Here is a 19,594-nt window from a genome sequence, read left to right on the forward strand (position 1 = left end):
AAAAGCAAGATTTAGGTGCACGTATGACTTAAAAACTCCTTGTTTCCAATACATTTTTCTCTGTTGAAATTCCACACGCACGTATTAAATAAGTCAATACCAGTGTCCACATCTTCTTCTAATTACATGCATCCATAAACCTATGACGCATTAATGTCTGGATTCAGTTAAATTCTGCACTACAATATGCAAGGAATTAAGAGTGATATTTTGTCAAACACTTCTGCAGACTGCTGCAAGCTAACCATCAAATGACAGTAAGCCTTGACAGAACTGGCATCAGTATCCTGAATAATAACCTGTTCTTCATCAATTAAAGCTTCCAGAGTGATAAATGAAAGGTCAAAGGCTAAGCTCTGAATGTAAAATACACCAAATATCATATTCTGTGGACGTGATTCTCTGAGGAAATGACTCAGCTCGCTGTAGCTCTGAACCACAATGGCATAGTAATCAGCTAGCGCAGACAGGCCTATAAATAGAGCAGCACAGAGAGGTGAGGGTGGAGAGAAAGGCAGAGGGATGAAACAGGGAAATTTGGAGAGCACAACAAAGCATGGCTGCAACTGAGCCTTAAATAGACCAGATACACACTCATTCAGGAAAATAACGGTGTTCTTTTATTTTCAGGTAAAAAGGCTTTTTAAAAAATGGATACTGTGTCAAAGAGCCATGATGGCAAGCTTGAAGGGAGAGTTGTAAAGTACGGCAAGAAGAATCACATGGACAGATCTAGCGGTGACTGAAGAAGCCCTGTGGGTGGTTGTACTTGAATGGCTTCAGACGATTTGGACCCCTGAGAAAGAGAGGTGAGATGTCAGAGATACTGCGAACTTACTCAGATACTAAACTGTCTTTGACCATATTTTGTTTACTTCCTGTGACTGTGTACCTGACAGTGCGCAGGCACATCTTTTCTCTGGGAAACTCTCGTGGTCCCTCCACGCTGTCATCTTGTCCTTCAGTCTCCAAATATACATCCAGGCAGACACACAGGCGGGAAAGCTGATTGGTCAAGAGCTGGTGTCCTGGACGTGGCCCCTGTAGCTCATTTTTGAACACATTAACCTCGCTCTCCATGGCCTAAAAAGGGAAAAGATGAGTCAGTGAGGCTGCGCTCACATTACAGGGACTAATGCTCAATTCCACTACCCCCCCCCCAGATCTGATTTTTCTGTCTAGACTGTTCACATTCATGTTTAAAGTGACCCATATCTGACATCAGTGTGAAAGGATCCCTGCCCTGAAAAGCCTCACATGCAACCAATAATGTTACACGTTGACTTTCAGACAACAACACTATAGTTCTATTAGCAGCTATTGCTGGTAGCTCTGTGAGGAGAGAGGTGTGGGTGCGGCTGGGAGCAGATTCAGGAGTGGTGGGGCCAGAATCTGGAGGGTTTCATAGAGGGACAGCGCCTCCAAAACTTGCGGATGTCCGAGGCTTCGTTACAGTATCTCCATCGGTGCCTCATGTCAATGCTGTCACAGCAGCACTTATGCAGGCAAGCTATCCTTGTCACAAAGCGTTATGCAGTCGGGCTCTATCAGCTGGCGACTGGAGCAGCCTATTGCAGCAGCGGTACGGCTGCAGCAGCCTTCTGTAGTTTCAACAGATCACTACGACCATGTATGGTGAGTGATCTGCGATGCACAGTGACGATGCATGGGTAAAACACACAAGACTTCCGATATGACTGTGCTCAGGGTGGTCGTATGGCCAGTGATCAGATCAGATCCATTTTGAAAAGAAAAATTCAGCAGAGTTCTGTGTCCACACCCCTGTGACATCAGCCAAATTAAAAAAAAAAAAAAAAAAACTGGACTTGGGCCACATTTGCTTATAATGTGAACAAAGCCGTGGAGCATTAAATATCTAGACCTTAAACGAGCTAATGGAACATAAGAAATCAATATTGAAAAAAAGCTCATACTCGAAGGTTGTCATCAGTGCGTCCACTGCGCTCTCCCTTCCAGCTGAGGGACAGGGAGAAGAGAGGAGAGATTTCTGGGTAACGGGGACTCAGCACCACAGCGGCTTGGAGACGAGCTGAGGAAGGAGGAGATTAAGGCAGGTGGGTTATAAGAAAGACAAAAAAAAAAAAAAAAAAAAAAACCAACATCGGGAAATTCTGTCATGAGGGCTCGTATTTTACCTGTGCCCCTTTCCACCACAGCCATGAAGTACAGATCAGTCTCCTTTGCCAGCCCAGCATCAGTCACATGACGAGTATATGGCAGATCCTACCATGAAAGAAAAATACCACAGTAAGACATATGTTGCATTTTTTTAAAACAGATGATTTCAAATATCTGCACATATGTGATTATATGTGTATACCAGGTACTCCTGGTGACTGATAGTGGTCCAGCGAGCTAAACGGGAGATGATCTTGGCAGGGAAGAGGTGCTGACACTCACTGGAGACAGGGATGATGCTGTGCTCTGAGGACAGGAGCGCAAACAGTCTCAGTCAAAATGTCTTATTTCCTCTTTCAGAGTATTTAACATGTGGTTGTTAACATATGATGTACCTAAAGAGGCAAACTGTTTGTGTAAAGCCAGGCGGGACTGGAGTCGTCCCCTCAGCAGCTTCATGGTGCTCTCCATGTGGCTGGCACTCAGAGAACTGCCCACACGTACACTCTGGAAAAATATAAGCATGTACTAACATGACGAGGCTGTAACACACAGAAACTGTGCTCAACTAGTAAAACACTTGATTTCAACATGCACCTCTGAAGAATCTTTGGGAAAATGTAGTCCTCCTAGACTCTGCACCCACATGTAGGGATGGCCCAGCTCGTCCACATAATCAGCAAAGGAAAAAATCCTAAAAAGAAATGATGGGTTAATTCTGCCTGAATTTCATTAAATTCAGCAGTGGGATTTGCTCTACGTCTTCTTATTTCATTAAATTGCTTGACATCCTCACCCGACTTTATCAAACTGGTAGCGATTAGCTGGATTGGGGGTTTCGCGTCCCTGGTCGCTGGTGTAGAGACAGCTGAGGAGAGTGTCTGACTTCAGCAGGTCCCTGCAAACAAGACATTATTAGACTTTGTTTTGAGTGACACAGAGAAGAAGACGGACGCTGAAGGCTCCGATTAGACAGTGTGTTTAAGCAGCCTGGGGCAGCCTTCTGTAATTGTTTTCAATGAGTAAAGCATTTTGCTCGCTGCTTTTCTGCTCTACGCACCTTACATTTTTGCAGGAGTGCCCTGAATACACTGAGTTGAAAAACTTCAACTCAGAGTGGAAAAGCGCTCAAAGTCACTGGTGGGTTTTTTTCCCATTATCAAATCAGGTAAACTGAGAGGTGGGCCTTTTATAGTGGCCTTTACAATAAGTTGTACCAAGTAGTACTTTCTAAAATTTTACCAATCATAATTTGGCGCATCCTTGTATCATCCTTAAATTAGCCTTGAACAAACCAACTTGCAAGCAAAGCTCCTAGACCAGCTGGTGACACTCCCTGTGATTTCTCCTCTGTCTGAGGGTCTCAAGTACCCACATGGATCTCCAGTTCCCATGTGCCCTCCCCCTGCCCATTTTTAATGCAGATTTTAAGGTACAGATCTGAGTTTACTTATCACAGCAAAAGACAGGTGATTTGGTGGTTGCCTAGCAACAATTAACATAAAATGCAGCCAGCTGCAAAAAGCACTCTGTCTGATTGGGGCAGGCTTCAACAAAAAAAAGCAGGGCAGTGCGGCTCACGTTTTGCAGCCTGCAAAACACGCTCTGTCTGATCTGGGCCTACATCTACACACACACACATACACACCCTGCGCTGATGGCTGTGTTAAGGTCTGTGGAGGTGGAGACCTTGGTCTTGACTGTCATGATGTTGAGATTCATCAGGTAATAGAAGTAGAGATGAAGGATGCTGCCATCTGTGGAGAGAAGACAGATAACACATGGTGATGAACTAATCCATTACTAGCTCAATACTCTCTCTCTGCCCGTCTCTTTTCATTAATCCTCCCAGTGAAGGCCCCCCTGGGATTATATTACACTGCAGCGCATCAGAGAGCAATAACAGGGTGTGGTCACGATGGCAGCTAGCAGCACCCACAGGACACATACTATGCTGATGGTCATCTTTCACAGTCCCCTCTCTGCAGTCACCGTGAACCCTGTGACACTCTTTCACTCACTGACACCTACGCTGCTCTCTTTTTGCTTTTGCTGCAGTAAACTGACTGCTGCAGCTGGCAGCAGTGAAGATAACTGGGGAGAGGGAAGGCACTAGAAATACGAGCAGAGGTTAGAAAAAGACTGGTGATGGGAAAATATGCTTACAGCTTGTTGTAGGTGCTGCAGACCCACGATGCTGCAAGCGTCTCTCCCCCCCTCCTTCCCACTTTAGGTAAAGTTACGCCTGCAATGCAGATCTCCCTATAATCTGTCACTATTCCTTTTATTGCCAGCAGAGGGAACACGAGGGTCAAATGGTGTCATGACATCATAGCAGACTGGGTCACGCTTACTTTGTTTCAGTCACTATCTGGTACGTATACAGTTACTACAATAGCTACTGATACATTACAGATGACTTGTAAACAAACAAATTCACAAAATGCACAGACTTGTTTGGTGCAGATGCTAAAATTTGAAATCAATAAGGATGCATTATGAGTTACCTTTACACTTGAGGTCTAAGAGGAGTGACAGAGGGTGCCTTTTCAGCATCTCCCGTCTTTTCTCATCCAGCTGGCCGCCTGTAGTTGGCCTTCTCCTCTTCTGTCAATAAACAGCGATGGAAACAAGAGATGAAGAGAACAAAAGCAAGACAAAGTGAATGTTTGACATTGTGGCATATCAAATGAGTTAGAAAAACAATTTGCTTCAAATTCCAGCTGATTCCAGGTGAAACATGAAAATGACTTAGCATTTGTAGCATTTTAGCCCTATACTGTTACAGATAAAAGGTGGAAGCGGCAGTTCAAAGGAAGGTTCAAAGTAATAAAAGATTAAAAAAGCAAGGGGTGTTTCAGGTGAGCTGCTAGGCCCAATGTCCACCTAAGAGTTTTTTTCCCCAACACTTTGAAGGTGCAATTTTGTTGTTTTTTAGGTGAGGCGTTTTGGTTGTGTCTGGTTGCTATAATATGGATTAACCTAGGAAGGAGAAATGCTGGCACAAGGTAGAATACTTGCTCTGGACAAAAGGAAGACTGAAGCATAAGCATATAAGGAAAGAGGACAAACCCGCCTGGTTATGTGGGTTCACGAGAGGAAACAGATATTAATATATGTACTGCATATAACACATTTCTCCTCTACTGTTGTTGTTTGGCACTTGTACATCTAAGATGTGACAGTTGGTCTTCATGGTATTTGTACCTCCTCCACTGTGATTAAACTGCACAGCATTTTATGCAAAGTTAAAGAAGAGTTTTTCAACTCTCTGAACTTGGGAAAAAAAAATGCAATTCTAAGCACAAAACAGACACTCAGTGCCTCGTCATGCTTCTGGCGTTTGTAGCATAACGTAAGTACACAGCGCACCCATTGCAAGGAATTAAAACAATTCACTGGCCTAAGGAAAAAAACACTTTGGTGGGCACTGCCCCTTATATGCAGATATGCCAGATAGAAGCTGCAACACAATACAAAAAAATGTATTCTCAAAACAGTACTTAAGAAAATAGATATCTATTTCACTAGAGAAACATCCTGACAGAAAGCACAGGTTTGGTGCTGAGAGTGCAAGCCCGAGGTGGGCTCAGGTTACAGTCACCTAGCCATTCTTGATAAATATTTCCCAGAACCCTCCAACTGGCACTTGTCCGGATGCAGGAAGCGATCGATAGCTGCCGCTCCCCAACCCGCCAGACCACAATGTGTGACAGCTAGAGCCTCAGGGATCTTTTGTGTGTCAGTTGCAAAGACAGGTATATTAAGAAATCGTTGAACCCAGTGACCTGAGGGTGTTAGTGTGACTCACCGTTTTCTCTTGCTCCTCCTCTGCATCTGAGTCACTCTCATCATCTGAATGAAAACAGAACATGTATTTTTTATGGTTTTTCTGTTTTTTTGGGGTTGTGCACTCCTCAGAAATATAACATCTTGAAATATTTAGATGAACTGCACAACAAAGTTAAGTGTCTGTGTGATGGCAGGCATGTAAAGTAGCGTTTGTACCCTGGGAATCTTCTGGAGGTTTGGACAGGGCCTTGGCTTCATCCACATCACCACTGATTGAGACACTCAGGTTCTTGTCTGACATGGAAACAAAAATAGATAGTTGAGAATTGGGTCTTCTTTCCCATATAGACAAACTCAACATTAACGTGGCATATTCTCAAATGACTACTCACCACAGGCCTGGCCATAGGCATTGGCTTGAACAAATAGGACGTAGAGAGGTGGCGGCAGGTGGCGAGCAACCTCTGTCTGTATCTGAGTCTGTTCAAAAGGCATGGACAGGTACTCCTGGACCGGGAGAGAGGCCTGTGAAAGAAAAGAGAGCAGAAATCATATTGTCATTCAGGGGATACATACATGGTGGTAAGACCTTCACCTCAATAAAGAAAAAAGGTGAAGAAATTTAACGAAGCAGTCGACATTATAAATAATAAATGAACAACACATTTTCAAAACACTTTGCAAAAATCAATGCTCCAAGCTGATGCAACCGAAACAAAACCGAACAGATATAGAGATTGGGCTAGCTTGGCTTGACTCGGTTTGACTCAGCGCGTCAGCCCAGCACAGCACAGCGCAGATTTACATCTCCATACAAGAGGACTATCCCCTCAAAGGGGTGTCTTTAACTGATGTTGTGCTTGTCTTGAGTCGACGACGTTAAAAAAGCAGTGGGCTGGTCCATGTCTGAAAAGTCTCTCGTTACTTTGCCGCCAGTGTTTTTCCACACAGCACAGCAGGTAAAAGAAGTTGTTTACCTGTTGGAGAGGTGCATTAACAGCCTGTTGTCTGCAGCTCTTAAGTGATTAACACATTTCATTTCCTATAAATTCTTCACAATAAAAGTTCATAGATATTGTTATTTACCAGTTTTTAGCAGCCAAATACAGAAATATTGGGTATAATACGGCTCCTATACGGCACAAAGCAGACATGAAACGGTAAAGTAAAGTAGATATCTGGAAGTACAAACAGGACACGAGAGAAACTAAACTGTATACCACATATTCAGTTATTCAGTTATAAGCTACAAAAGCACCAACAGCTGAACACACTGGGACTTTTGGAAAAAAAACATCTTTCTCTCTGGTCTCCTGCACAGACTGGAGTTGAGTCTCGCAACATATACTTGTTTGAGGGGGAGAAGAGGGGTTGTCAGCAGTTGGCTGCTGTCAGCAAGATGTCGCTGCTACCCACTCGGAGGCGTTGGGGTGCACTTTTGGCCTGAACTTAGAAGTGCCAATAAAAAAGGTCCCTTAAAGCATAAAACATTTACAATATAGCACCCAAAATGCTGTTATACCTGCATGATGGCATTGAGTCCTGGCTGCAAGCTTGTCAGATGCTCTTTCTTCACCTCAATGCTCTTCTGGATCTTCTCCTTTGTTGCCTGTGACTCCTTGTATTTCTCTGCCAACCTGTATCCAAGCACAAACTTTTAACAGCTGCTCTGTGCTCCCCAGCAGGCTGCTAATGCACTATGCTGTGTGCAAGTTTATATACCTCTTCCTCTGTTCAAGTTCCCAGTCTAGCCGTGCCAGCGTGAGTTGGTGAGGATCATTTTTTGTGAGTTGAGGTCTGGAAATATCCTGTGGTGCCCCCTGGTAAAACTCTTCTTCGGACACCAAGTCTATCTCCTCGTGCTTAGACCTGGATCAGGGAAAGGTACATTTACTCAGCATTTTGAGCTGTGTTTTCTGTGTGTGTGTGTGTGTGTGTGTGTGTGTGTGTGTGTATGTGTTAAAGTTACTAAGTAAATAAACTGTATTATCATTATCACTACTGTGAAAGTATATGTTCTTTAAAATATGGACATGAACTATCAACAGTGGAAGTCACAAGTCATATTTACAAGTTTTACTCCACTTGAGCAACTTGTTATATATCTAGCTATACATTTTGACTATCTCTTACATAAGTAATTATTTTTTCCCTCTTGAGTACATACTATAAATATAAATCTATATCTGTCAGAGGGAAATGGCATATTTTTATTTCTAGGGCTTTATGTGATGCATATTTTTTAGAAAGCAATTTGTATATTCACATACAAATGTAGACATCAACAAGGTCTGCCGTTAAGCTCTCTTGTTTATAGTGATTGTTCATTTTCATTGTGCTTAGTCTCAAGTGTGTTCAAAGTAAAAGATGTTTAAGTTGACATATAAATTATTTTGTACTAACTTGAACTCCAGACACTTGCTGATCTCCTTCTGAAGATGCATAACTTCATACAGCAGGTTCTGTAACTGAAGGTGCAGCACATCCACTCTCTGCTTTGCCTGAGGGGGAAAATCAGGGGTTAAGGCTGGTTTGCAAACACAAACTAGGTAACCCTGGAAAACCATACATGCCAAACAATATGCTGAAAATCACAACCAAGATTCAGTAAGAATGAAGATCAATACACAGGATCTGAAACTGAATCAATAAATTCTAAGAGAAAACCAACCTAAGGGTGTAAAGCTTTCTTTGCTGACAGCGGCAGCTACTGCAGTTAGGTGTTAAAAGTAGAAACAAAGTGCTTGGTGTTCGACTTGCCTTTCCTGATCAGCACAAAAGGGAGCTGAGGCAGCACTTTTACAGCAAATGAATGGAATCGAGTGAACTTAACCCAAGCTGGTATTTCTTATGTCTCATGAACATTGGACAGCATTTGAGAGTTGTGTGGGAATTACCTCATGTGTCTGGTCTCTGCCTTTCTTCAGTCGCATATGAGCCAGACGATTGAGTTTTTTCAGATTCATGAAGTGAATGCAGCATTGCATACGTCTCTGCTCGATCTCAGCACACTGAGGACAGGCACAACTAGTTAGACTTTATTATTGTGGTGAAAACACAGAATCAGCTTTGTCTGAGATCATGTATACAATGAAGTGTATGTAAAACACTTTTGCTGTTTGGGAATGTAGTGCTTGTTTAACAAGACTGTACTGTCACTAAATTATTACTGAACCAAAAGCTGGCAATGGAATCAGTATATAATGAGTATGTTTGGATGTATATCTTAAGTCTGATTCTTACCCCCTCCTTGGCTCCACTGGCTTTAAGCTCCTGGATCTCACTCATGAGTGTGGCCAAACTCTCACATGACTCTTTGTACTGCAGGAAGTCCTGCTCAGGGTCCCTGCCATCCAGCTCTATCTCCTCACTATACACACGCGCATCCTGGAACATTAAAAAACAACATTATTAATATAATAAATCACACCACTGTTGGTCACGTACTAACTTGAGCCCACTCTTCTTGGTGCTGTAAGAAATCACAGTGCTGAATCCATCCCAACACCACTAGCGGGGATTTACACAGGTGATAAAACAGGTGCCAAATTTAAAGACTCTGAACTTGACTCAAACTTAAATATTGAGAACTCAAATGTTCACTATGCTACATTAGCAGCTGGTTATCTTGGTGACAATATAGTGCTTAAACAGACATGTACATCCAAGCTAGTGTTTGCACCAACAATGATTTTGTTTTTCAATCACATGAGGCAGCAGATTTAATCATGTGATATCTTTTCTGTGATACTTACCACCATGAAAGATGTGCAAAATTTAACTCTTAAGTTTGCTATGATGGTCAAAGTATTCAGTATCTCAGTGTCTATTATTTATCTGAACACAAACGAGCTTGACTGTTATGAACTTTCTATCTGGATTACACTGCCCAGTGAAATCTTGTCGATGCGTATTTTTGCTGTTATCAAAGCACCCTGCTACTCCTCTCGGCGGTGTCCCAAAGTTACCTGCTGGTCCCCCTCCCCGCGACCTCGCTTCGTCTCTGGGGTTCCTCCTTCACTACGGAGAACCTTCGACTTTCGCTTCTTTAAGGCGTCAGACGACATGGTTAACTGGATATGAATATTGGAAATACATAGAAGAAATACAATTAGACAGAGATAAGCAGTGAAAACTTTTCCCACTACTATTTATGCATTAGTAAGCTAGCTAATGCTAGCACTGTATCTTTGCAATGGCTGTTGCTGACTAGCTTTTTCGCTAACAACCGTTAGCTTGTCGGCTCATAAAGGCAGATTTTCAATCACAGATATCAAACCGTCGATATATTGTGTGTTTAATGTGATATACATAAATAGCCACATACCTCCTTGGTGCAGAAATACGGCTGAAATTAATAAATCGAGGGCAAATGCACACGTACAGGATACTTTGTTTAGCCAGACCGTGGGTTTACCCGTAAAGCGCCGCAGACGGACGGAAGCCTTGACGTGCCAAAATACTCACATCGGCTAGCCAAAGGAGAAACCAACGGCTATACTGCCACCTACAGGATATATAGATACTAGTAGTGCCCGTCATTTAAAAGACAACTACTCTAAAAATATTAATTTATTTCTTATCCTTACATTGTTCAATTATCTCATACACAAAGAAAAAATATTTAAACACCAATGGTGAACGTATATAAAGGTACAGTAAAAGAAGCAGCACCAGTCGAGACATCTTTTGAAAATTAAAGTCATGTTCATACTGTAAACGTCAATGATGTGAGATTTTTTTGTGCATGTAAAAAAACATGTCAAAATAATCTGATACTACCTTGGAAGCAGTATTTTAATTAAAAGTTTCAAGAAATAAGTGATGTAGAAAATTGTCCTTCCTATGTTGCAACTCAATATCTCCTGAAAAACAACCATCATGCATATGCCTCAATGTACTATACTGTATAAATGCAGTACTTGAACATATGTACCTATTTACATTTCACATGATTAAAAAAAATCAGCCACATACAATCAAAAATGATTTATTCACAGCTCTAGTGACACTAAAAATGTACAAAGACACATATGACAAAGATCAGCAGTTACACAAAAGGCAAACATTTGTTCTACTTATTCTCTTTTACACATAGCAGACCAAGGAATCAGTCCGTCCACCCTCACTTGGCCATATCTATCAGACTCTGCAAAGATGTGGGGACCCAAGTCTTCTCTCCCTGCACAAACACAACCCCTCTGTCTATGTAAATGACAATACGCCCAAATGTGTACAGCTGTTTGCCCTCGTGCCGTTTGGCCACTAAGGGCATGAAGACAATGTTGTTCTCCTCTGCCTTGGTCTGGATGAGATCTTTGAAGTTAGTCGGCACACCAGCACTGATGCCCCTGTGAGCCACGCTCTCAGCATCTCTGCGCTCCTGCATCGCTTCATACTGGAAGTCTTTTCGTCTCTCTGTCTGTGTTAGATATGCAATGTTCTCCCTTGCACCAGGTTGCATATATCCACCTGTGAATATGAAAAAAGTGAGTGTTGTAGCTCGGTTGCAGAAGAAAAAAAGGGCTGAATTGTCATAATTTCATAAAGGATTGATGTGTAATTGTTTTCATATCTGTTTATCTCCTGAAAAGGTGTGTACTACTAACCCATGCCTGAAGACACTGCACGGTTCATGATGTCCAAAGCTTCATTAAATTTCTCTTTAATGAGCGGCTGTGACAACAAGACGTCACTAAACATGCTCTTCCAGCCCAGGTACCATTTAGTGATTTCCTCATAGTTAGGACTGTTGCTCAGCCATGAACACAGGACCTTTAATCACCAAAACAAAGACAGACATAATTAAGTCCCAAAGAATTAAACATTTAACAAAATTCAATAATTCATTGCAACTAAGTGCATCTTAATAACTTTCTGTTCTGCTTAAGTTAATTTACTGACCTGCAACCACTTCGTAAAGAAGTTTTTGTCCAGCAGGGACACCAGGCTGGAGGGGGACAACATGCCCTCCCAATCCATCACCCAGTTAAATGGATCCATCTGCTGCTGGTGAGGGTTGATAACCAGCTCTTCCAGACACAGAGCTGTGGAGGGGCACAGACACATGAAGAAGATAAACCAGTGGGAATAAGAGGGACAGGGATAAGACTGTAGAGAAATACATTGTCCTCACTGGTAACCTGCTTAAGGCTGCCACTGGTGAAGACATACCTAGTTTAGGGATGATGTTTTTCACCATGAAGGCTTCCCATGCACCTGGTGTGAAAACATCTTTCCATGGCTGTAGGATGAGACGGGCCGAGGCGTCACTTGGATGCCATCGCTGCAAGGCACTGGATAGTTTGCTCCGGATAGGTGGGTAGAGAGGCTCTAGACGTGATTGAAGCAGAGGCAGCCACGGATGGATCCAGGAGTGGATGGGCACTGTGTCAGTTAAAGGGTTCCAGTTATCTACCTATCAAAGCAGGAGAGGGAAAAAAATCAGCTTGTTATGTTGAAGGCAATTATAATGAAATAATCAAAACCATGGGAGTCTCTCTACATCTGAGCAAGAATGTCGTTAACTAGAGATAGTGTGTGTGTGTCTTGCCTCTCGCTGTAGCCGAGGTAAGATCAGCTGCTCCATCAGGTGTTCCAGGATCCATATCGGGAGAAGAGGAGCCCACACTTCCACACAGTCCACCATCGGCACTACTATACGAGGCTGCCAGCTTGACACACAGGGTCGCATCACTGGGATCCACACTTCCCACAACAGTCTGGACAAACACAGACAGGACAAGCATTTCAGAAACATATACTGTGTAGTCAAAAACAGACTTTAACTCCTATCCTGCAGAATCCATTAATGTAAATAGTTGAGCACAGCTTAATATATGTTTGTGTGTTTAAAATGACCTGTGGTAAGGGTCCATGTTTGAATCTGGGGCACTGGTATGGAGGTCTCTGGATTCAAGGATTGCTCTCCACTGACCGATGTCTTCCAGACAATAAGAGCTATCCTGAAATAATCAGAAAACAGTGTGTGAATTGGTATCTTTATTAATTACTACTGATTAAAGTATGTAGTGACCTCAAAAGAAGATGATTGCATGAGCATACCTTCAGAGGGTCCCAAGACCGAAGTTTTTCTTTGAGTAATGGCTGGACAACAGCTACAGCCAGGTCTGCCAATCCCATTGTCTTGTATTCTTCATAATAGTCTGTTTGTAAAGTCTCAAAGATCCGGGCACACTCCTGAAGAAAGGGAGAAAAGGCACAAAAACACTGACCTATATGTGTGTGGTAACACAGCAAGGACAAATAAACTGAAACAGCCTCATAACTGTGGCTGTTAGTCTGTGTGTGTTCACTGTATATGCACCTGCAGGGTGGGCCCCTCCCCAGGGGCCATCTCCCCAGAGGGAAAACGCTCCACCAATGCCAGAACAGCCTCCATTCTGGAGATGGCATCTTGCTCCGCATCCAGTCTGCTCTGCAGTGCTCGTGACTCGTGGCTCAGGGACACAACTACATCTTTCTCATGCTGCAGACGTCTGGCGGACTACAGGAGGTGGGAAATAAGAAAGAAAAAAGTGTGTCAGTATGAGGCTGAAGCAGAATTAGCTGAGTGGAAAAGAGGAAAGTTGCAGAAACTCGTAGCTGTAGATATTTGGCAGATAACTTTGGTTTCCTCATACCTGTAATATGTCCTGTTCTGTGAGGTCTATCAGTAGCTGCAGATTATGTTCAAGTTCAGGGAGAGCAAAGCCTGATGCCTTCTGATCCTGTGTGGACAAGCTTGGCGGACATTCATCTGGAACACTGTGCTTGTTGGACATCTGGCTATAGCTGTAATATACCTTTTGTTCTCGTCCAGTCATATCTATTACCTAGAGATTGGAACAGATGCGACGTAAATGAGATTCAGACACAGAAAGGCAGCAGACCACTTGTCATCCACAAGAGCTTGTACTGAGTGTACAATTAACCTCAGTTCCTGATGCCTATTATAACATTAGCCTAATTCAGCAGTGCCTGGATAACATTCCTATGAGACAGACACAAAGAAGTATTACAGTCAGTCTTTTCAAACATACCTTCACCTGTGCCAACTCTCCAGCAGATGCTGCTGTGCTGCGCCCTGCCACCTTGCCTTTAGCCTTTAGCTCGTCCACAGTTCTGTAGGAATACTTGGGCTTCTTCTTCCCTACAGAACCTGCAGGATCCTTACGCCACTGGCCTAGCTCCTTCTGAAACTCCTACACAGAAAGATATTGAGAATAATGTCAAAATAATGTTGACTGACTCTACAGTATCACTTCTGCTGTACACTCTAGCAATACAGTCTAAGAGTGGGTGTGGCTGGAAAAAGAGGCAATATTCTACCTTTTCCTCCTCCTCCTCTGAGTCGACCACGGGGAAATCCTGAAGACTCTGCTGGGTTCGCTCATTGCCATAAGCACCCACTGCTCCCTTGCCTTTACGAACCTTTGCCTCAATGGGATTAATAATACCTGCAGCAATAAGAGGGTGCAAAGTCAAGAGTATACAGACTCTACTTTATTGCTCTTGAAAAACATACAGTATTATTTAATATCTAAATAACATAGCCTCCTCAGGCCTACCCACCTTGAGCATTCTTGCCCAGGCCTTTGCCAGGTTGATAACCCATTTTCTGCAGAAGTTTCTGGCCAATTCCCTTTGTGTGCTTCTCCCAGCTACCGATGCCTTTACCAGACTGTATGCCACCTGCAAACCTCTGTGACTGGTTCCCCCGGAAGTTACCCTAGGAATAGAAAAAAAAAGACTTTGACAGAGCACTGTCACGGAATACAATGCAATGAGTAAATAAGATACGCACAACAAAACTTACCATCTGGAGTTTTTTGGGTGCAATGCCACGAGGAGGGGGAGGTGCTAAAGGACCATCATCTTCAGAGTCATCAGAGCCTCCTTCCTCTTTTTGTTGGTGCTGTTTTTCCTCAGCTGCAGACTTACGAAGACCACCACTCACAAAGCTCACTGGAACAGTGTAATCTTTAGACCTGGATAAAACACAACAAATTTATTAATTTTCTAAACGACTGGAGAGAGAAAAAAAAAAAGCAGCATTTCTCTGGACTATTCCTCTTGGGGTGACTAATGATTGGGTCTTGTGTCAAGGTCCTCTCCCTCTGAATGGGGTTATACATAGAGAAGATGAGTGACTCGGATAAGGGATATAGCTGGGTGCAGGTTATGGGGAGGGAAAACACATATCGACATGGAACCAGACTTCTGCACAACAGGGGCACTGGGGCATCAACAAAAACAAACCCATGTCTTACTTCTTGCCTCCAAAGCTGGGCCTCTCATCCTCGTCTGAGTCCCTGTCGGCCCAGATGCCATAGGTGGCCTGTTCCTTGGTCTGCCTGTGCCTGCGGCGGTCTGGGTTGAACTCATTGGCCAGGTCCCACTCTGTCACCTCAAAGCTCTCTATCTCCACGCCTTCCTCCTCCTCATCTCTCTTCCCATACAGATGGGACATGGACATGGCTGTTTGGCACAATAAACAAATTACCAAGATGGTTTTAGTAGTGGAAAAACATCACATTATAAACTACACAGAAGAACCATCTACATAACCACCGAGAAAAATCTGTCTGCAAATGAAAGCTACGAGAGATGGCTGAAAGCTCGCGAGGAAACTAGTAAGTAAGCTTGGAGTTAATCCAGTGCGTTTTGTTTATGTTGAATTCTATGTAGTTACGATTTTGTAGTTACTACTGTCCTGGTATGGGATCAACAGCAATTCGGTTAGGCTAACAGTAGCATGTCAGCTCAAAGGAAATTATAGCTGCATTATCTCAAATAGCTAGCTAGTTATGTAGCACCATTACTCTTGATTAGCATTTCTGAATAACTAACGTTACATGGCTCTACATATATCTAGCCCCTGTGAGGAGAACACAACGTGAAGACAAGCTAACATTTACTAGCAAATGCTAACGTTAGCGAATGTAAATTGTTCGCTTTAAGCCCAAAAAATGCGTGCTGCGACATAATAAAAAAAACAGTCTTCTATGACTTACCTGAAACGATTGTTATTCCCCCTAGACGGTAATTTTGTATACCATAGAGGCAGTAATTATACTAAAGTTAATACAACTAAAATCGGCTATTTTATTCGTTTCACACACGAAAATACAAGTACTTCCGGTTGGCGCCGGAAACTGCAGGTGTTGCTTCAAACTCTGTACCCCGAAATGATGCACTTGTTCACGTTAGAAATATCTCAATTCTACAAGAAAAAAACAATAGTAATTTAGAAGATATCTCCCTCTGTTGGCTTTAGTCATTCATGGCAGTTTAGGTGGAAAACAATACTTAAAAAACATTTCGGCGCATAATAGTAGCGTTTGACAGGCTTGTTAACTTTTCTCAAATTACATATGTCCACTGATTTCTTTCAAGATGATAGCAGAAGAAACCTCTGCTATTCTCACTGTTTAAACGTTTAAACCATGTAATTTTAACATGATCTAACATTTAGGCCATGTCATACATGTCATATCTCCCATCGGTTTGGCCAACAGGTGTCACCATTTATTTATTTATTTATTTATTTATTTGTATGACACGATTTGAAACAGTGAACCATTTTCCAGCGTGTGACACACCTTAGTTTCCTTCACCACTACGCTGAGTTTAAATTACTCATCTATTGCCTGTTTATTATCCACGAATCACCGGTATTTTGACAAACACGACGGCGCACCGCCAAGGGCGGAATACAAAATTTGCCTTTACACCGGAAGGAGAAATGTGTGTGTTACACCCAAAATATTCCCATTTGCTTCACACCGCTGAGTGACCGACTCCAGCCAGTACTTAACTTACAATGCAGTAAATGTTTGTATCCCATGTCCGTGTATGTGAACGTGGGGCACCGGTAATTTAGCGTACATGTCTGACACCGGGGAGGAGTGGCAGGTTGCCCGGCGACGAAAAGGCGCAGCGCGGAAATCAAAATCTCCTCAAGTGCCTTTGAATTCAACATGCTGCCAGGATCAGCTGGACATCGCGAAAACTATTAAACGAATAAGAGACACAGTGTAAGAAATCAAGTTATGCAACAGACTCATGGAATATGATTCATGTTTAGGTGGGGTCCAGTAACTGTGTGTATCCTCCTCTCTGTAGGTCTGAGCTAAGATGCGAGGAGTTTTGGCAAGAGTGGAAAAGTGAGTAAGCTTGACAAGTTGAGTCAGCACAAAATATTTTGTTTATCTGTGCAGCTTAGTGACGCTTTCAGGACTCTTGTTTGCAGATCAGCTGCTGGTGGCAGGATCAGCATCCTTCTCAAAAGCTCCAGAGAACCAAACCACAGAGGACCCCACTGACCAGCTGGGGAGCAGCAGAGATGGCAGACTGTGTCAGCAGCTGGTGTGTGTGTGTTATGGCCTTGGCTCCTTCTCCTCCTGTGTCTCTGCTCGTTACCAGCTTGCAATGTTGCTGCTGCTGCTGGATGCAGGACAGGTAAGAGGATGTGTTTATCCAATGAGAACACAAACAGTCTAATTGAAACAATGTTCATTGCTGATCCTTTCTCTTTAGATCTCACTGGAGGACTGCTCTGTTTACGACCCGGCATTCTCCTCTGGAGAGAGGGATGTCTTGAGAGAGCTGGGTCTGAACGTACTCACAGAAAATGAGGTCAGTTGATGGCCACTCGTGTTTTTTATCCAGTCAGACGAGTGAAAAATCAAATAAGACGACCTATCTCAAGGTCGCTGCAAGCTGATTTTAATGCTTACTGACTTCCTAGGAGAGTAGAAAGCCATCGCATAAACAACAGCATTCTCTCTCACTGTATTGTGCAGGAGGGGAAGCGTCTGGTGACTAAGCCCACACTCTTTTACCTGATGCATTGTGGGAAGGCCCTGTACAACAACCTCCTATGGAAGAACTGGAGTACACAATGTCTACCTCAGATGATAATCATTGGAAACAGCTTTAATGGCATAAGGGACAGGTTAGTACAGGACATGAATGAGTGAGGTGATGTTAAAGACATTGGAGGAGAGGTGAGGTGACGTTTCCTGTCTGCTGTCTGTCGTCCCAACAGAACAATCGAGAGAGAGTTCCAGCGGGACTACGGCTACATCGCTCAGGCTGTGCCTGCGTGTGAGGAGAGACAGCTGCCGTGTCCGTCCCGTCTGATTGATGTCTTCAGTGACACAGCAGTTATCACCTTTCCAACCAGCAGCCTTAACAGACTCCCACAGTCCATTTGGGCAGAGCCACCTGAACCACAGTACCAACACTGCCCTGATTTGGAGATTATTCTGAGGGAAACACGGAGCTGAGGCAGGAGATCAACAAGAAATGGACATGCTGTATGGTTTTTTTATAGGCAGTTTTTTAATAAATGAATCATGCTTTAAACTGAGAACTGAATCTTGCAACATTGTCATATCAAACTAGTCATACATGTTGAAACAGCAGCAGATAATGAAACATTTTTAATAATGGATATCCACACAAATGTTTGGCAGCTTAGACGTCTTCTCTGGACCGTATGGGAGTGCAATGACCCACTTGGTTGACATCTTTGTGACTCTGTGAGTTTTGTTGCACCTGTTTTGGGTGAACACCTCTATCATTTTCCTTAGTACACAGAATTTAATGACCTTAGCATATTCCCAGTATAGCTCTCCTCAACTTTCTGAGTATCAGTGTTTTATTTGCTGCTATTTCCAGAGTGTGGTTCCACTTCCACTTTCTCATGTGAAGACAGGAACATCTGAATTTCACACTAAAGATGTTAGTTGCATCTTTAAGCAACATTTTATTAGTTATTAGCTCTGATACTGACACAGGCTCCCTAAGTTTTCTTTACAAATATGGCATTTTGAAGGGTTTGTGAAAAAAAGTAATGGGGGTACTGGTCTGTTTAGCAACCTGGACCAGTTCCTAACACCACATGATGACCTTCTTTTGTGTTTTTGCTGATCTTGTGGTTTATTTCTCACCTTGCTGCAGGGATGTTTAGGTTTACTCCAGGACAACATGACATCACTGTTGGGTACGGTTACAGGTAAATCAAAGCACATTTCTGACCACACCCTTCAGTGATTTTGGGTGCGGCTTGGTGTGGCTCCCTTTTGCTTAGCATGAGCCTTTCTGAATACCCAACACTTTTTCATTGTGGGAACTTACCTGTTTTTGAAATGATGTGTTCCTTTTTCGGGAAAAAAACCCTGCTGTAATAATGTAGCTTTTATGTGGGGAAAAAAGTTGTTTCTTAAGCAAGTTACGTGGCTGTGCAGACTGATTGCTACAGATTAACTTTTTACCATGAACTATATCAGCTGCTGTCTGGAAGATAAAAACAAACTAGTATTACCACATTGCAGTTGTATGCTTCCGCACACCAGTCAAGTTGCAGCTTACATCTATGTCTGTCCAGACTCGTGTGTAGCCATGACAGTTTACAGTGCTTAAAATGTGGATGTTGCTGCAAAGACAGAAATCCAAAACATGGATTATTCACACACATCTTGCCCCTGGCAGCTTAGAAGATCTATGCAATCAGCACAGTGTCAAGAGTAGTGTCACCAATTTAGCATCTGACCAAATGTCTCCCCTTTTGTTCCTGAGTTATAATAATGGATATTAAAGTGTGTTTGCAGACCATTTTATTGTCAAAGTAAAGTTGACCTTTTGGATATACAAG

At 42.9% G+C, this 19,594-nt stretch overlaps 3 protein-coding genes across 3 annotated transcripts; 1 reads left to right on the forward strand and 2 right to left on the reverse strand.

Moving 5' to 3' along the window:
• Positions 1 to 597: 597 nt before the first annotated feature.
• On the reverse strand, positions 598 to 10,398 carry thoc5 (THO complex 5). The gene is made up of 20 exons (XM_049579219.1): positions 10,259 to 10,398; positions 9,900 to 10,004; positions 9,175 to 9,318; positions 8,829 to 8,942; positions 8,335 to 8,432; positions 7,654 to 7,800; positions 7,454 to 7,568; positions 6,324 to 6,456; positions 6,148 to 6,225; positions 5,951 to 5,994; positions 4,647 to 4,746; positions 3,788 to 3,896; positions 2,936 to 3,037; positions 2,737 to 2,833; positions 2,535 to 2,646; positions 2,342 to 2,445; positions 2,157 to 2,244; positions 1,935 to 2,050; positions 893 to 1,083; positions 598 to 796 (listed from the first exon to the last, which is right to left on the reverse strand). Exons 2-20 carry the CDS (start codon positions 9,996 to 9,998, stop codon positions 733 to 735), a joined length of 2,055 nt encoding a protein of 684 aa, XP_049435176.1. The 5' UTR covers positions 9,999 to 10,004; positions 10,259 to 10,398; the 3' UTR covers positions 598 to 732.
• Positions 10,399 to 10,759: 361 nt separating this feature from the next.
• Positions 10,760 to 16,100, reverse strand: tfip11 (tuftelin interacting protein 11). Its single transcript, XM_049579495.1, has 15 exons — positions 15,948 to 16,100; positions 15,204 to 15,411; positions 14,750 to 14,921; positions 14,506 to 14,662; positions 14,263 to 14,390; positions 13,974 to 14,135; positions 13,575 to 13,766; positions 13,259 to 13,438; positions 12,997 to 13,131; positions 12,793 to 12,896; positions 12,485 to 12,653; positions 12,106 to 12,349; positions 11,836 to 11,978; positions 11,541 to 11,706; positions 10,760 to 11,403 (listed from the first exon to the last, which is right to left on the reverse strand). The coding sequence occupies exons 2-15, from the start codon at positions 15,407 to 15,409 to the stop codon at positions 11,057 to 11,059; spliced, it is 2,505 nt and encodes an 834-aa protein (XP_049435452.1). The 5' UTR covers positions 15,410 to 15,411; positions 15,948 to 16,100; the 3' UTR covers positions 10,760 to 11,056.
• Positions 16,101 to 16,706: 606 nt separating this feature from the next.
• Positions 16,707 to 19,543, forward strand: srrd (SRR1 domain containing). Its single transcript, XM_049578732.1, has 6 exons — positions 16,707 to 16,970; positions 17,059 to 17,099; positions 17,186 to 17,394; positions 17,473 to 17,571; positions 17,739 to 17,890; positions 17,984 to 19,543. The coding sequence occupies exons 1-6, from the start codon at positions 16,822 to 16,824 to the stop codon at positions 18,222 to 18,224; spliced, it is 891 nt and encodes a 296-aa protein (XP_049434689.1). The 5' UTR covers positions 16,707 to 16,821; the 3' UTR covers positions 18,225 to 19,543.
• Positions 19,544 to 19,594: the final 51 nt, after the last annotated feature.

The sequence above is a fragment of the Epinephelus fuscoguttatus genome, linkage group LG6 (assembly GCF_011397635.1).
Source record: "Epinephelus fuscoguttatus linkage group LG6, E.fuscoguttatus.final_Chr_v1".
Classification (NCBI taxonomy): domain Eukaryota; kingdom Metazoa; phylum Chordata; class Actinopteri; order Perciformes; family Serranidae; genus Epinephelus; species Epinephelus fuscoguttatus.

Coding starts and splice junctions, on each gene's coding strand:
- thoc5 (XM_049579219.1), bottom strand. CDS start 9,998: ATGTCGTCTGACGCCTTAAAGAAGCGAAAGTCGAAGGTTCTCCGTAGT. Junction 8,433..8,828: donor GCAGAGACCAGACACATGAG/GTAATTCCCACA, acceptor TTTCCCCCTCAG/GCAAAGCAGAGAGTGGATGT. Junction 3,897..4,646: donor CTTAGACCTCAAGTGTAAAG/GTAACTCATAAT, acceptor TTCTCTCCACAG/ATGGCAGCATCCTTCATCTC.
- srrd (XM_049578732.1), top strand. CDS start 16,822: ATGTCTGACACCGGGGAGGAGTGGCAGGTTGCCCGGCGACGAAAAGGC. Junction 17,100..17,185: donor GTTTTGGCAAGAGTGGAAAA/GTGAGTAAGCTT, acceptor TCTTGTTTGCAG/ATCAGCTGCTGGTGGCAGGA. Junction 17,395..17,472: donor TGCTGCTGGATGCAGGACAG/GTAAGAGGATGT, acceptor CTTTCTCTTTAG/ATCTCACTGGAGGACTGCTC.
- tfip11 (XM_049579495.1), bottom strand. CDS start 15,409: ATGTCCATGTCCCATCTGTATGGGAAGAGAGATGAGGAGGAGGAAGGC. Junction 14,663..14,749: donor CACCCAAAAAACTCCAGATG/GTAAGTTTTGTT, acceptor TTCTATTCCTAG/GGTAACTTCCGGGGGAACCA. Junction 12,897..12,996: donor GGTCTTGGGACCCTCTGAAG/GTATGCTCATGC, acceptor TGATTATTTCAG/GATAGCTCTTATTGTCTGGA.